The 14109-nt window shown below is 39.5% G+C and overlaps 1 protein-coding gene across 9 annotated transcripts in view; it reads right to left on the bottom strand.

Annotated features, from left to right (window-relative positions):
- HUWE1 (HECT, UBA and WWE domain containing E3 ubiquitin protein ligase 1) overlaps positions 1–14109 on the bottom strand; it is a 162845-nt gene that overhangs the window by 47969 nt on the left and 100767 nt on the right. For all 9 annotated transcript variants that reach the window (XM_032398210.1, XM_032398204.1, XM_032398211.1 and 6 more), the window contains 8 exons: positions 7697–7888; positions 6117–6333; positions 5583–5705; positions 4379–4616; positions 3743–3973; positions 2295–2417; positions 1696–1791; positions 827–1096 (listed from right to left, as the gene is read on the bottom strand). In XM_032398210.1, the coding sequence (XP_032254101.1) occupies positions 827–1096; positions 1696–1791; positions 2295–2417; positions 3743–3973; positions 4379–4616; positions 5583–5705; positions 6117–6333; positions 7697–7888 (1490 nt within the window). The remainder of the gene's footprint in view (positions 1–826; positions 1097–1695; positions 1792–2294; positions 2418–3742; positions 3974–4378; positions 4617–5582; positions 5706–6116; positions 6334–7696; positions 7889–14109) is intronic.

Below are 14109 nucleotides of genomic sequence, written 5' to 3'. Positions count from 1 at the left end.
TCTGTCTCTCCCCCCTACTTGTGTACTCACTCTCTCTGAAATAAATAAATAAAATCTTTAAAAAAAAAAAAAAGATAAATACCAGGTCACAGCTATTCATTATGATGAGAACTTTTTTTGTCCAAGTGATTGTTACATAGGAGAGGGAAAATAAAACATTTATTCACTGTTAGTCCATGGGACCTAACTTGGCTCAAGTCACATTTGGGACATTTTAGATGAATTTCAGAAGAGATGCCTAGAAAAAGAGAGCTTTGTTTTTTCCTTTCAAAGACATTTTTTGCGAAGTAGTTTATTCACTTTTTTTTTTTTTTTTTAAAGATTTTATTTATTTATTTGAGAGAATGAGGTAGAGCGAGCATTAGAGGGGGGAGGGTCAGAGGGAGAAGCAGACTCCCTGCTGAGCAGGGAGCCCGATGCGGGACTCGATCCCAGGACTCCAGGATCATGACCTGAGCCGAAGGCAGTCGCTTAACCAACTGAGCCACCCAGGCGCCCGTTTATTCACTTTTTGCACGGAGCACTCAAGAAAGAGTGAGACTACCAAATCTAAAGAATTCAAAGAGAATATATCCGTATCGGATTAAAAAAACCAAAAACCAAAAACTAAAAACCAACCCTCCCCGAAACAAAACGAAAAAAGGTTTCATTTTTTTTAATCAGAGTTTGATGATGACAGAAAAACACACTCTTTTTTGTTTTAACTTTAAAAAAAAAATTATGTTCAGTTAGCCAGCATGTAGTACATCATTAGTTTTTGATGTAGAGTTCAACAATTCATTAGTTGCATATAACACTCTCCTCTTCTGGGTCCTAGAGAACTTACCTGATTGACTACTTGCTTGAGAATCATATCTCGATAGTCAGCTCCATTACGTTTGATTGCGGTCATGATCAGATCACACACCCGGTACACTGTGTCCGGCAGCTCATCAAGAAGGTGAAAGCAGCCTGGCAACATGGTATCTGTGAATGTGTGGAGCTCATCTTGTTCCAATGGATCAGCATCCTGGAACTTCTCCAGACATTTAGCTTCTTCCTCTTCCTGCTTTTCCCGAGCTTTCCGTTCCTCCTCTTCCTTCCGACAAGCAACTTCCTGGAGGCAGGGAAGGAAGAATGATAGCATACGGGAGAGTTAAAGAAAAATAGGGAACACTCTAAGAATGTACTGGCCCTACCATACTGAATACCCACTACCTTCTCCTCAAGCAGGTGATAGGTTCTTCAGCGTGTGGTAATCATTCATGAGGGCAGCCTCAAAGGCTAAGGCAAGGCAGGAAAAAGCAGAGGAGGAGGACGCTTCCAACCCCCAAAGTACTGCCAACTTATTTACAGCATCCTATATCACAGCCTCCCACAAAATCATTTGGAGACACTGTCCTGCATTCTCTGCCAATATTGTAAACTGAAGTAATTGTTACCTAAGAACAGACAGCCAAAATTGGCCTAATGAACACTACCAAGTACATTCTGGGTCTCTTATTTGACAGTAAAAGGTTCACATTTCATGGGCCTCACTTAAAGCTTCAGGTCAATTAAGTGTATTAGTGATGGCAAGGTTGGGATGAATGAATACTCCCATGTCGTTCTTTAGATATTAATTCCTCCAATTATTTTGCAGCAGTAGCAGAATGTTCATAAAAATACTAAGATTAATGTGTCAAGACCCTTTTGGGTGTCCTGTTTCCTAGTTACCTCAGGTGACTCTGCTCTTTGATCCATTGGGATATCCTGTCCTAGAGACATGGCAATTGCTCTCATCATCTGGTCCTCTTCGGACATACTCAGATCCTACAGAGAAACAACAGAAAGTCCAGCAACAAAGCACATACCAACTTATAAGGAATCAGACATCCTGTGCTCAAGCTTTAGAGGAGAAGGTGCTCTGAATGCTGCTAAGAGTCAAACCCACCTAGGCTTATCTGGTCACTACAATAACAGACAGGGAAAATCACAATGAAATTAAGCATAGGAAGGAGGCTTCAATGTGACCACTTATTCTGCAGCTCAGAAAGGGAAGTTTCTTCTATTGCTTTCTGACTGTGGATAACTTAAGAGTTCTTCTGGAAAAAAAAAAAAAGTCCAGTAATTTGCATGGCTGGGAGACAGGAAGCCTCTGCTCATTACATTCTAGAACTGAGAGTTATCACAAAATGAAAATACTGGCATGCAGATGTCTGAAAATGAAAAGCAGTTTTAGAAGGGAAGACCAATGATGGAAGTACAACAGAAGAAAAAACACATCAGCAGCCAAACCAATGTCTACAAAATTAGAGCCCCCTGAGCCAACTTACCCGAACAACTCCTCCCATGATTGGGGGAGGATGGGTTAGAAGGTACTCTGTGGCCTGCTCCATGGTGCTGGTGTTCAACAGGGCCTCCATAGCATGTTCCCTTGTGAAGCCCATGTCCATGAGCTACAGAAAGAATGCAGAATCTCAGAACCATAGTAAAAGAGAAATCCAAATTCATTTTAAAAAGGTAGAAACCCTTCCAAGATGGAAAGAAGTTTTTCTAACTTCATATGAACTGAGAACATTAATAAGCTCAGGGAATTAGGTAAATGAACAATCCTTTCCGTTTGGTGCTTCCACAGTATTCAAACAGAGCTACACATTGGGGCAGGAAGCCAAGGTGATTCTCAATTCTGTCCTCTAAGAAAATGGGACTAGATGGTTATTAACATTAATAGGATTGTTCTAATTCAAAGACCGAGATTTACACATAGAAGTAAAAATTGGACCCCACTTTTCTGGAAAACAAACTGGCAACAGAACAAGAGCCTGAGAAGCTGACCTAGGAATTTTGTTGCTAGGAAATAATGAGATGTACAGAAAGATTTGTACAAAAGGAAACTACAGCACAGCTTTACAACATCAAGTAAGAAAACCAATATCCAGTAATAAAAGAATGACAAGAAGTTAAAAAAGCGTTTTCTTAATGACAGCACAATTCTACATATTGTATGTTAATTATGTAAAAATTAGGCATAAAACTAAGTGATGAAAAACTATCTTGTGTGTTGATGTTATAAATGACTTTAAAAATATCTTGTTGTATTTCCAAATTTTCTTAAAGTGAGCATTTATTGCTTATAATAAAAATGTCGCATGAATATGTAGAAGACATATTTGAAGAGGACTCCAGACATAAAAAGAACATACATACACACACATAAATTCCCAGAGAAATACGCTAAATGCTCTGTGAGACTGAAAAGTCAGGATCATAAGTGCCTCCCCCCTCCACTTCTAGCCTCCGATTTTCAAAATGTGGTTTATGTATTTACTTAAAAACAACAAATAAGTTTTGTAGGTAAGGTTTCAGAGAGCTCTTGTTGGAGAATAAATTTGGGTCATGATACCCTTAACCATTCCCTCTATAGATAAATCAGTAAATAGCTGAGGATAGTTTACCTCCAAAGAACAAGGCAGCCACAGCCTACTGAGAATACTATAAAAGAGTTTTAATACTAAACAACATGTTTGGGAGGACACAAATCTTATACCAGTTAAGAGCACTGAAACTACACCTCAGCTTTCTCAGAAGAAAAAAGCAATGCTAAGAGGGAACAAATTTAAACCTATCTCCTGGCTAAGAGCACCAAGCACTTTGTGGCATGTAAACATAGAAAACTCACAACCCACTTAGTGGCATGTACACTTAGAATATACTTGTGGGTTTGTGAGTTTTCTATTGGCAGCAAAGTCTGGGCCCTGGAGTGGGGAAGCCAGGATCCTACCTGTTGCAGTTGCTGCTGGTTGACTTGAGGTTCTCGGCGAGAGCCACCTTCCTCTTGCCCTGTGTCCTCTTCTCCTCGAGATCCCTCCTTCTCTTTGCTCAGTCTCTCTCGAATCACAGGTTCTCCTCGGAGGATGTGGCATAGGATAGCCAGCATGGACTCAGCCATTCGCCCGCCATATACCTTCAGGGGTTTCCGATTCCACAGGTTCTTGATGCAAGTAAAGGCTGCCTAGAAGTCATTTGAAAAGCTGTGTGAAGATCATTTTATCTCAATTCAAAGCCACTGGAGGAATAAGTCAAAGACCTATCGGATAGTCTTTCCACGAAAGGTCAGTGCCAACAATAAAACCCTAGGTCAGTACTGAGGAGGCCTAAAGAACCACAGAGAAGGGGCATTTAACCCAACCTGAAATACCAATCTCAAATGTACAGTTAAAATATTTACACTACAGGAAATTCTCCAGTGGTCTCTATCCCGTTCTGTAAGGCAGCCCTATCTGGGAGTAGGATCCAATGGTTCTCCAACAATCAATGTTGTTGGAGTTAAGGAGGACATTAAGGAGGACAAAAAAGAGGGAGAGCTACCTAGTCAGCATGAGAAATCCCTCTTGGTTTCAGAATGCTTAATACTCACTTTCTGAGTTACCACAAGGAAGCGGAGGGCACTGAATTGTGGAAAGTTCTGGACACCTCCAGGCAATTTGGCAGGCAGTGAATGTGGAGATTCAAGCACCGTGGTGGGATTCACCATCTTCTCCACTAGCATTAGCCAGGCATCTAGGAATTCTCCTGTGCCATCAGGTAAATCTGAATGCTCTAATCCCTCAGCAACAGGAACTTTGCCTCCCATGGACAGAGCCCAATTGAAAGTTCTAAAATTCAAATAAGAGAAAGTATGGAGATAAAATATTAGTATTTTAGATTGGGGCGGGGAGGGGGGCATTCAGAAGGTTCCCAGTATCTACATCAGCATTACATGTCCCTCCTCTTGGAGCTACGGCTGCTAATCTGTCCAACATCTGTACAACATTTTTTAGCTTTATCTTGTTTTGAGGGGAGGGTTTATTCCAGATTTTTTGGGGTATTACTGACATATAACAGATGTAAGTTTAAGGTATACAACGTGATGACTTGATACACATATAGAATGCAAAATTATTACCACTTTTAGCTTTCCTTTTTAAAGCCAAAATGAACAAACAGAAAAACCCAAAGTGGCTGTTGCCAGAGGGAGCACAGGGGAGTAGGGGGATGGTTGAAATAAGTAAAGGGGATTAAGAGGTACAACTTAGTTATAAAATAAACAAGTCACAGAAATGAAAAGTACAGCATAGGGAATAAAGATAATAATACTGTAGTAACTTTGTATGGTAACAGATGGTAACTACACTTATTGTGATGAGCACTGCATAATGTACAAAATTGTCAAATCACAATGTTGTACACCTGAAACAAGTATAACATTGTATGTTAACTACTTCAAAAAAAGTGAAACTCTGCTTAGAATCTTCAGATCAAGAGAAGCAGAAAAATTATCAGTCAGAGAAACAATAGAAAAGGGTAAGTCTATTAAAAAAATATGTATACCTGGCACTAAAAACCAGATGAGGAAAAGCAGAGACCCTTACAAACACCTCTAGGACAAGCTGAATCCCACCCTCCAAGGAAGACTGAGACAAATATGGCTAGTTCCCAGAATGTGAAAGGGTACAACTAACAGCTGCCTCTATGTATCCCACTACTACAGGATAGGTGATTTAGAAAGTTGTGTGCTGCTAAGGCACACAGAAAGACCAAACTCCAAGAAATGCTTCTCTGTGAAGCAACTTGATTCTTACTCAAAAAGAGCATTGTGGCCTCCAGAGCAGAGAAATTTCTGCAGCATGAGGTGGTAGGGATACTTCCTCTCATCAAACAGCATTGGGGATGTAAAACCAACTGAACAGATGAAGAATGTCAGCCTGAAAGAGGGGAAAAAGCAAAATTTTAGCCTTCTCTGAGGCAGTCACAGAAGCGGTGGGAATTCATGTAGCTGCCTAGAGTAAAATTTAACATTGCACTGAAGTGACTAAGAGACTGACTGGAATTCAGGTGGGTGGCTGGCTAGTCTGGTTATTAAAACTTCTAAGGCAAAAAAGGTGATAGTTCTCACCTACTAAAAAATACAAGGTTACTGAAATACAGTTTGATCATAAATACTTCAAAAATCTCTATATTCTAGACTAAGAAGAACCAAGACAAATACATTAAACTGCATGTAGGCTACACATCTAGAGTTAACAGGGAACCTTTCAAGTCCTCTAGTTTAGTGGCTCACTCTCCACTAAGTAGAAAAGGAACCAGTTAGATTCCATATCTCAAGTAGAACTCACCTGAAGCGGGGAGTAGGTGTATATGGTGGAGGTTGCCAAGACAAGCCCTTTGTGAGGAGCTTAGTGAGGGCTGAGGCTGTGGATCGAGCAGCAGGTGTTGGTGCTGTGGTGGTGCTGGCAGCATGATGGCTCCTTCTCTGGCGGACAGGAGACCCCACACAAAGTTTAACAAGGAGTCCAAAAAGCTCAGCGAGTGCTCGGCCTAATCTGGAGGATGCTGGAAACCCAGTCAGAATAAGGCATGAGAGTATGCTGAGAATGGTTTCATTATAACTGAATAACATTATTACCAATACATTTTTATGACTGACCACTTCCTCCCAACACCACCTGGGAAACACCTGGACTTGTTTCTACATAGGACAATCCAAAAAGGAAGTTCCACAGAGAATAAATGCCTCTTTTGAAGGCAGGAGACAGAGAAGTATACTGGCACTTGATATATAATAAATGTGAAAGACAAATAAGATAAACACACTGTTAAAGGAGGTATAGAGTTGAAACCACCTTTGTAGAAGCATCAATATGAACCAGTTAAATGAACAGAATCACTTAAAATGCCTACAGAACTTTAAAAATAGCAAAACTGTTAACCACTTAGACCAGGAAAGAACATCGTATATATTATCTCATCACAACATTAAATATACGATCCCCAAAGGAAAAAAGATCGCTAGGAAAAGCATAAAAATTTTATTAAGTGGCTTTCTTAATATTAATTATAGAGAGACTGCGCTTGTGTACGCACGAGCAGGGGAGGGGCAGAGAGAGAGGGAGAATCCCAAGCAGGCTCTATGCCCAGCACAGAGCCTGATGTGGGGCTTGATCTTATGACCCGAGCTGAAATCAAAGGTCAGACCCTCAACCAACTGAGCCACCCAGGTGCCCCACCAAAGGCCATTTTCTGCTTGCTTTGGGGCAAAGCTCCAGATTCCCAGGAGTTAGGTCTTCACCTTCCTCTACATTAAGTTGTCGGAAAGTGGCAAAAGAAGACAAAGATCAGTGCACATCTTTAATGCAGTCTTATATCATGTTAATGTAGTCTCCGCAGAGCTGCCCAAATGACATTATTAAAACATGAATCAACCATGTCATTTGCCAGCTGTATTTAAGGGACAGAGAAAGGAAAAGGAGACTGGGTGGAGTAGCCAAACAGGTAAGAGGAAAGCAGGAGAGTTTAATACCACAGAAGCCAAGAAAAGAGCATTTTGAGGTGATGGGCCGACTATCATGTTGCAGACAAGTGAGAAGGGGACTGAAGAGTATCCAATAGACTTAGCAACAGGTCACTGGTGAGTCATTTCAGTGGAATGGTAAGAGCAGGAGCCATTTGCAGTAGTTGAAGAATGAGTAGCAAGGAAGGAATTAAAGATACTGCTTTCAGGAAGCACGTCTCTTATCCCTGTATCCCTAGAAGTTAGTACAGAGCCTGTCACATAGCAGATACCACCTGAAAATGAGCCACCCAAGTTTACAAGTTCTTTAAAGGAAACAACAGAACCATACCAACTGAATTTGTCTAAGAACTGGTTAAGGCTCTGAAAGCCAGAAAAGGGCATAGAATGAAGAAAATCACTCACCTGACAATAAAGGCTTGATCTGCTTGATTCTTGCAGCCATAGCAGGTGTGATTTTAGATTTGCCTTTAGAGTCTGAAGCAGTAGGTTCATCTGTCTCCATGGGAGCCAATGTGTCACCATCAAGTCCAATGCCTTCTAATAAGCCCTGGGTAGAAGCATCCATACTTGCAGCTGCTCCATCCTGTTCCCCATCTGTAGACATAAGAGGGGAGCAATAAGACCATGTTGAGTCATCACTTACCTGGTTCCCTGTCCTGAGAGTCACAAGAAAGAGCTACCTATGGTGCTTGTTACTCTTTAAAAATGTCCATAACTTCCTAAATCTGAAAAGGAAAAACAAAAACAAAACGTAACTACTGATATGCTCCTCTCCTTGGAGCCCTTCTAGGTAGCCAATACTGACATCTTCCAGCAGGAGCATATGAACTGTTTTAACCCAGGGCTACCCTGCAAAACCGTAGGCACTGTATGACATAGGGAGCACCATTCACATAGACTACAATGTGCGTGGTGTACCCTGCCCTCCAGCCAATGCTGTCAAGGTGAATATCCTTGAATATGGCTTGTCAATAAACTCAAATTAAACATCACAGATTGCCACTGGAGAAATATATTTTATGACATTTAAGATTTTTGTGTATGAATGTGAGATGTATCTTTTTTTTGGTGGAGATATGCATGCTCTTATAACTAATAATCAGATTTAGACAAACTTTTAATAAAACACATCACCAAGTTTTCTTTGTAATGTTCTAAAAAAGAACTAGGTGGAAATGGAATCATCTTTTTAAATGTGTGAAAGAAATTGCTGGAAAAAAATATATCCAGATTGTTAGGTGAAGCAATTCTTTGACACCGAATCTAATTTTATTCATACTTCTTAGTAAATTATTTATTCTTTCCTTGATTCAAATTTGGTTTATTTTGACTAAATATGAAGTTCTAATTTTTGGTTTGGCCCATTTTCTCCAAATTTAACCGGACCAAAGGTTTGTGTTTATTAATTCTCTCCGCTCTCCCATAATAACTAGCTGTCATATAAATCCTTTATCTGTTCCTTAAGCATTTCCCCTATGTTTAGTAACCTAAATACAATTTTTAAGCATATCCTATCAGTTTTTATACACAGAATTGTCTTGTTTCTTTAACAGTTTATTAAATTTATTTCTTCCTTGAGACAGAATATAAGGGGAAAAGTTTTTATTAATTTTAGGTTTGTTGCATTAGAGTCTGAAAATTGTGTATAGTTTCTGCTTACTGCAATTTGCAACTTTACTGTGATATAACACAAAAGCTATTTTCTAAAATATCACTGTACAGGGGTGCCTTGCTGGCTCAGCTGGAAGAGCCTGCGACTCTTGATCTTGGGGTCATTGAATCTGAGCCCCATGCTGGGTGTAGAAATTACTTAAATAAATTAAAAAAATTAAAAAAAACAAACCAAAACACTGTACAAGGAGAAGAAAGATGGCAGAGTAGGAGGACCCTGAGCTCACCCAGTCCTACATTTACAACTAGATATCATCCACATCCAAGTCATTAAACTGAAGAGCAATCCGAAGGCTGGCAGAACAAACTCCACAACTAAATATAGAGAAGCAGCTGCATCTGAAAGTTTAGGAAGGTCAGAAAGGCAGAAGGAGGCTGCCCACTGAAGGGAGGGAGCTGGGCACACAGCAAGGGCAGAGAAACGGGCACTTGCACTAAGAAGCTCAAACGGGGAGAGTAATCCCCATAATCTGGCTTTAAAAATCAGAGTGGCTGAATTCCAGGAGTTTGTAAAACCACTGGGACTTGGGAGTCTGGAGCTTTAAAAGTAAGACGACTCAGCACTGGGCCAACTATCACTGGGTCACCACCCTTAAAGAGACAGCAGTCTGTATGAAGAAGTAACATAAAAACGGCAGTTTAACACAATGCTGAGGGCAACCGAGAGACAGATCTGTTGATATTGATTTAGGAGCATGTTGGGGGATTTCTCTGAAAAGGAGAGAGCTGGTGGGAGCCATTCCCCACCCCACCTCCCTGCCCCCCAGCACTAACACAGAGCACCCTGCAGGAGGCGAGGCTGTACAGACAAGTGCTACCTAACTTGCTAGCAGTGCACCACAGCCACGAGGTCTCCTGAGGACTCACCTACTCAGGGCAAATTCTGTTAAATCCTCACATACCCCACCCAGGCATGCCCCTAGCTGCTTCAGTGTTTTGAGGAACCTGGCACAGGACTAGTGGTCCAGTGCACATTTTCCTAACACCACCTTCCAGCTTTCAAGTTCACCAGTGGACATGCCCCTCAGAGCTAGCCTGCCTAGGTCCCACTAACACTAGAGAGCAAGTACAGCTCACAAAAGGCAGAGAGTCAGTGCAAATGGCTGCAGAGACAGGAAAAGTAACTTAGACAAAACAGCAAGACATAAGCAAAATATACAGGATACTCTCCTGAAGTACCATGTTCTGGTGAACAGGGCACACTGCACTCCAGGGCATTCTAGGACTGCTTCTTCATAAAGTCACTACTTTCAAGAGCAGAAGACACAGCTGACTTTCTTAACACAGAGAGGCAGACAAAATAAAGAGACAGAGAAATTTATCCCAAATAAAAGAACAGCTAAGGCCATGGCCAAAAATCTAAGTGAAACAGATATAACATGCCTGATAGAGAATTTAAGGCAATGATCATGAGGATATTCACTGGACTTGAGAAAAGAGTGGAAGGCATGAGTGAGACCCTTAACACAGAGATAAGGAACAACACAGGAGAGATAAAGGGTTGAATAAATGAAATGAGAAACACGCTTGATGGAACAAACAACAGTATGGAAGAAGCAGAGGAACAAACTAGTGACCTAGAAGACGAGAGCAATGGAAAGTAATCAAACTGAACAAAAGAGAGAAAAGATTTAGGCAATAGGAGAATAGATTTAGGGAACTCAGTGAGTCCATCAAACATAACAACATCTGTACTATAGGAGGCCCAGAAGAAGAGAGAGAAGAGAGCAGAAAATTTATTTGAAGAAGTAATAGCTGGAAACTTCCCTAATTTGGGGAAGGAAACAGACATCAAGATCCAGGAGGCACAGAGAAACCCCAACAAAATCAATAAACACACATCGACATCATGACATACTGTAATTAAAGTTGCAAAATATAGTGATAAAGAAAATAATTTAAAAGCAGCAAGATAAAAGAAATCATTAACTTACAAGGGAAAACCCAGAAGGCAAGCAGGAGATTTTTCAGCAGAAACTTGGCAAGCCAGAAGGGAGTGGCATGATATATTCAAAGTGCTGAATGGGAAAAATCTGCAGCAGGAATACTCTATCCAGAAAGGCTATCATTCGGTTTGAAGGAGAGATAAATAGTTTCCCAGACAAACAAAAACTAAAGGAGTTCATGATCACTAAACCAGCCCTGTAAGAAATATTAAAGAGGACTCTATGAGTGGAAAGGAAAGACCAAAAGTGACAGTATCGAGGAACTCACCAAAAAAAGGATTTAAAATATAGTAATACATACCCTAAAATGCGGGGAGGAGAGAAGAACGGGTTCAAACTTAAAAAACTGCTATATGTAAAAGATGTTATATACAAATATAATGGTAACCATATATCAAAAACCACTAGTAAATATACAGAGAATAAAGAGAAAGAAATCCAAACATATCACTAAAGAAAATGAGCAAACCGTGAAAGAGAAAGAGAGACAAGAAAGGATCAGGGAAAATCTCTGGAATCAACCACAAAACAAGTTAATAAAATGGCAATACCTACCTACCTACCTATTGATAATTACACTTTGAATGTAAATGGACTAAACATTCCAGTCAAAAGACAGGGTGACAGAATGGATAAAAAAGGAAGACCCATCTATATGCTGCCTACAAGAGACTCATTTTAGACCTAAAGACACCTGCAAATGGAACATGAGGGGATGTTTGTCATGCAAATGGTTGTCAAAAGAAAGCCAGAGTAGCAATACTTATATTGGGCAAAATAGACTTTAAAACAAAGACTGTAACAAGAGACAAAGAAGGACACTCTATAGTAATAAAGGGGAAAATCCAACAAGAAACAATTGTAAATATTTATGTACCCTCATAAGAGCACCCAAATACACAGATAATAACAAACATAAAGGAACTGATCAATAGTAATACAATAATAGTAGGGGACTTTAACACCCCACTTACATCAACAGATCATCTAAACAGAAAATAACAAGGAAACAATGGCTTTGAAATCAAACACTGAACCAGATGGATTTAACAGATATATCCTGAACATTCCATCCTAAAACAAAACAGAATACATATTCTTTATAATTACACATGTAACAGTCTACAGAACACATCACATATTAGTCCAGAAAACTAGGCCTGAATAAATTCAAGAAGATTGAAGTCATACCATGCATATCTTTTCAGACCACAATGCTATGACACTAGAAGTCAACCACAACATAAAATCTGGAAAGATCACAAATACATGGAGGTTAAAGAACATGCTACTCAACAATAAATGAGTCAACTAGGAAATCAAAGAAGAAATAAAAAAGTAATTGGGAACAAATGACAACACGATGGTCCAAAATCTTTGGGATGCGGCAAAAGCAGTTCTAAGAGGGAAGTACATGGCAATACAGGCCTACCTCAACAAGCAAGAGAAGTCTCAAACAACCTAACCTTACACCAAAAGGAGCTAGAAAAAGAACAAACAGGACCTAAAACCAGCAGAAGGAAATAATAAAGATTAGAGTAGAAATAAATGATACAGAACTAAAGAAACAATAGAACAGTTCAATGATAGCATGAGCTGGTTCTTTAATCCTCTGTCAGACTGGTTTAAAAAAAAAAGGCTCAAATAAAATCACATGAGAGAGGAGAAATAACTAAAACCACAGAAATACAAAAAATCATGAGAATGTTATGAAAAATTCTTTGTCAACAAACTGGACAACTTAGAAGAAATGGATAAATTCCTACAAATATATCAACTACCAAAACTGAAACAGGAAGAAATAGAAAATTTCTGATAACCAGCAAAGAAATTGAGTTAGTAATCAAAAAACTCCCAACAAACAGAAGTCCAGGACTGGATGTCACCTGTGAACTCTTTAAAGAAGAATGCCAGCATTACCCTGATTCCAAAACCAAAGACTCCACTAAAAAAGAGAACTACAGGCCAATATCCTTGATGAATAGAGATGCAAAAATTCTCAGTAAAAATACTAGCAATCTGATTCAACAATACATTAAAAAAAAAAAATTCACCAGGATCAAACCGGATTTATTCCCGGGTTGCAAGGGTAGTTCAACGTTCACAAATTCAGTCAATGTGATATATCACATCAATAAGAGAAGATAAGAGCATATGTCATTTTAATAGATAAAGAAACAGCACCTGACAAAGTACAATACCCATTCATGATAACCCTCAAGGGGCACCTGGGTGGCTCAGTTGTTTAAGGGTTCGATTCTTGATTTCGTCTCAGGTCATGACCTCAGGTCCTGGGATCAAGCCCTACATGGGGCTCCATGCTCAGGGAGGAGTCTGCTTGAGGATTCTCTCCGTCTGCCCCATCCTGCAGCTCATGCTCTCTCAAAATAAATAAATCATAAAAAAAAAAATCCCTCAACAAAGTAAGCTTAGAGGGAACATACCTAAACATAATAAAGGCCCTATATGAAAAACAGAGCTAACATCATCCTTAATGGGGAAAAACTAAGGATATTTCCCTTAAGGTGAGGAAGACAAGGATGTCCACTCTCACCACTTTTATTCATCATAATACTGAAAGTCCCAGCCACAGCAATCAGACAAAAAAAAAAAAAAGGAAAGAAATAAAAAGGCATCCAAATCAGTAAGGAAGAAGTGAAACTTTTACTATTTGCAGATGACATAATACTATATATAGAAAACCCTAGACTCCACTAAAAAATGCTGGAACTGCTGTACGTATCAGTGAAGTCACAGGATACAAAATCAATGTACAGAAATCTGTTGCATTTCTATACACCAATAATGAAGCAGGAGAAAGAGAAATTAAGAAAACAATACCATTTAGAATTACACCAGAAATAACATACCTAGGAATAAACCTAACCAAAGAGGTGAGGGACCTGTACTCTGAAACCTATAAAACACCTATGAAAAAAATTCAAGATGACACAAAGAAATGGAAAGACATTCCACGCTCACAGATTGAAGAACAAATATCGCTGAAATGGCTATACTAACCAAAGCAGTCTACACATTTAATGCAATCCCTATCAGAATACCAACAGCATTTTTTTACAGAACCAGAACAATCATAACATTTGTATGGAAACACAAAAGACCGTGAAAGCAATCTTGAAAAAGAAAAAAAAAAGCTGGAGGCATCACAATTCTAGATTTCAAGTTATATTATGAAAC

This window comes from Phoca vitulina, unplaced genomic scaffold (genome assembly GCF_004348235.1).
Source record: "Phoca vitulina isolate PV1807 unplaced genomic scaffold, GSC_HSeal_1.0 scaffold111, whole genome shotgun sequence".
NCBI lineage: Eukaryota > Metazoa > Chordata > Mammalia > Carnivora > Phocidae > Phoca > Phoca vitulina.
Note: the sequence above shows the minus strand (reverse complement) of the source record. Positions and strands in the feature narration are given on the sequence as shown.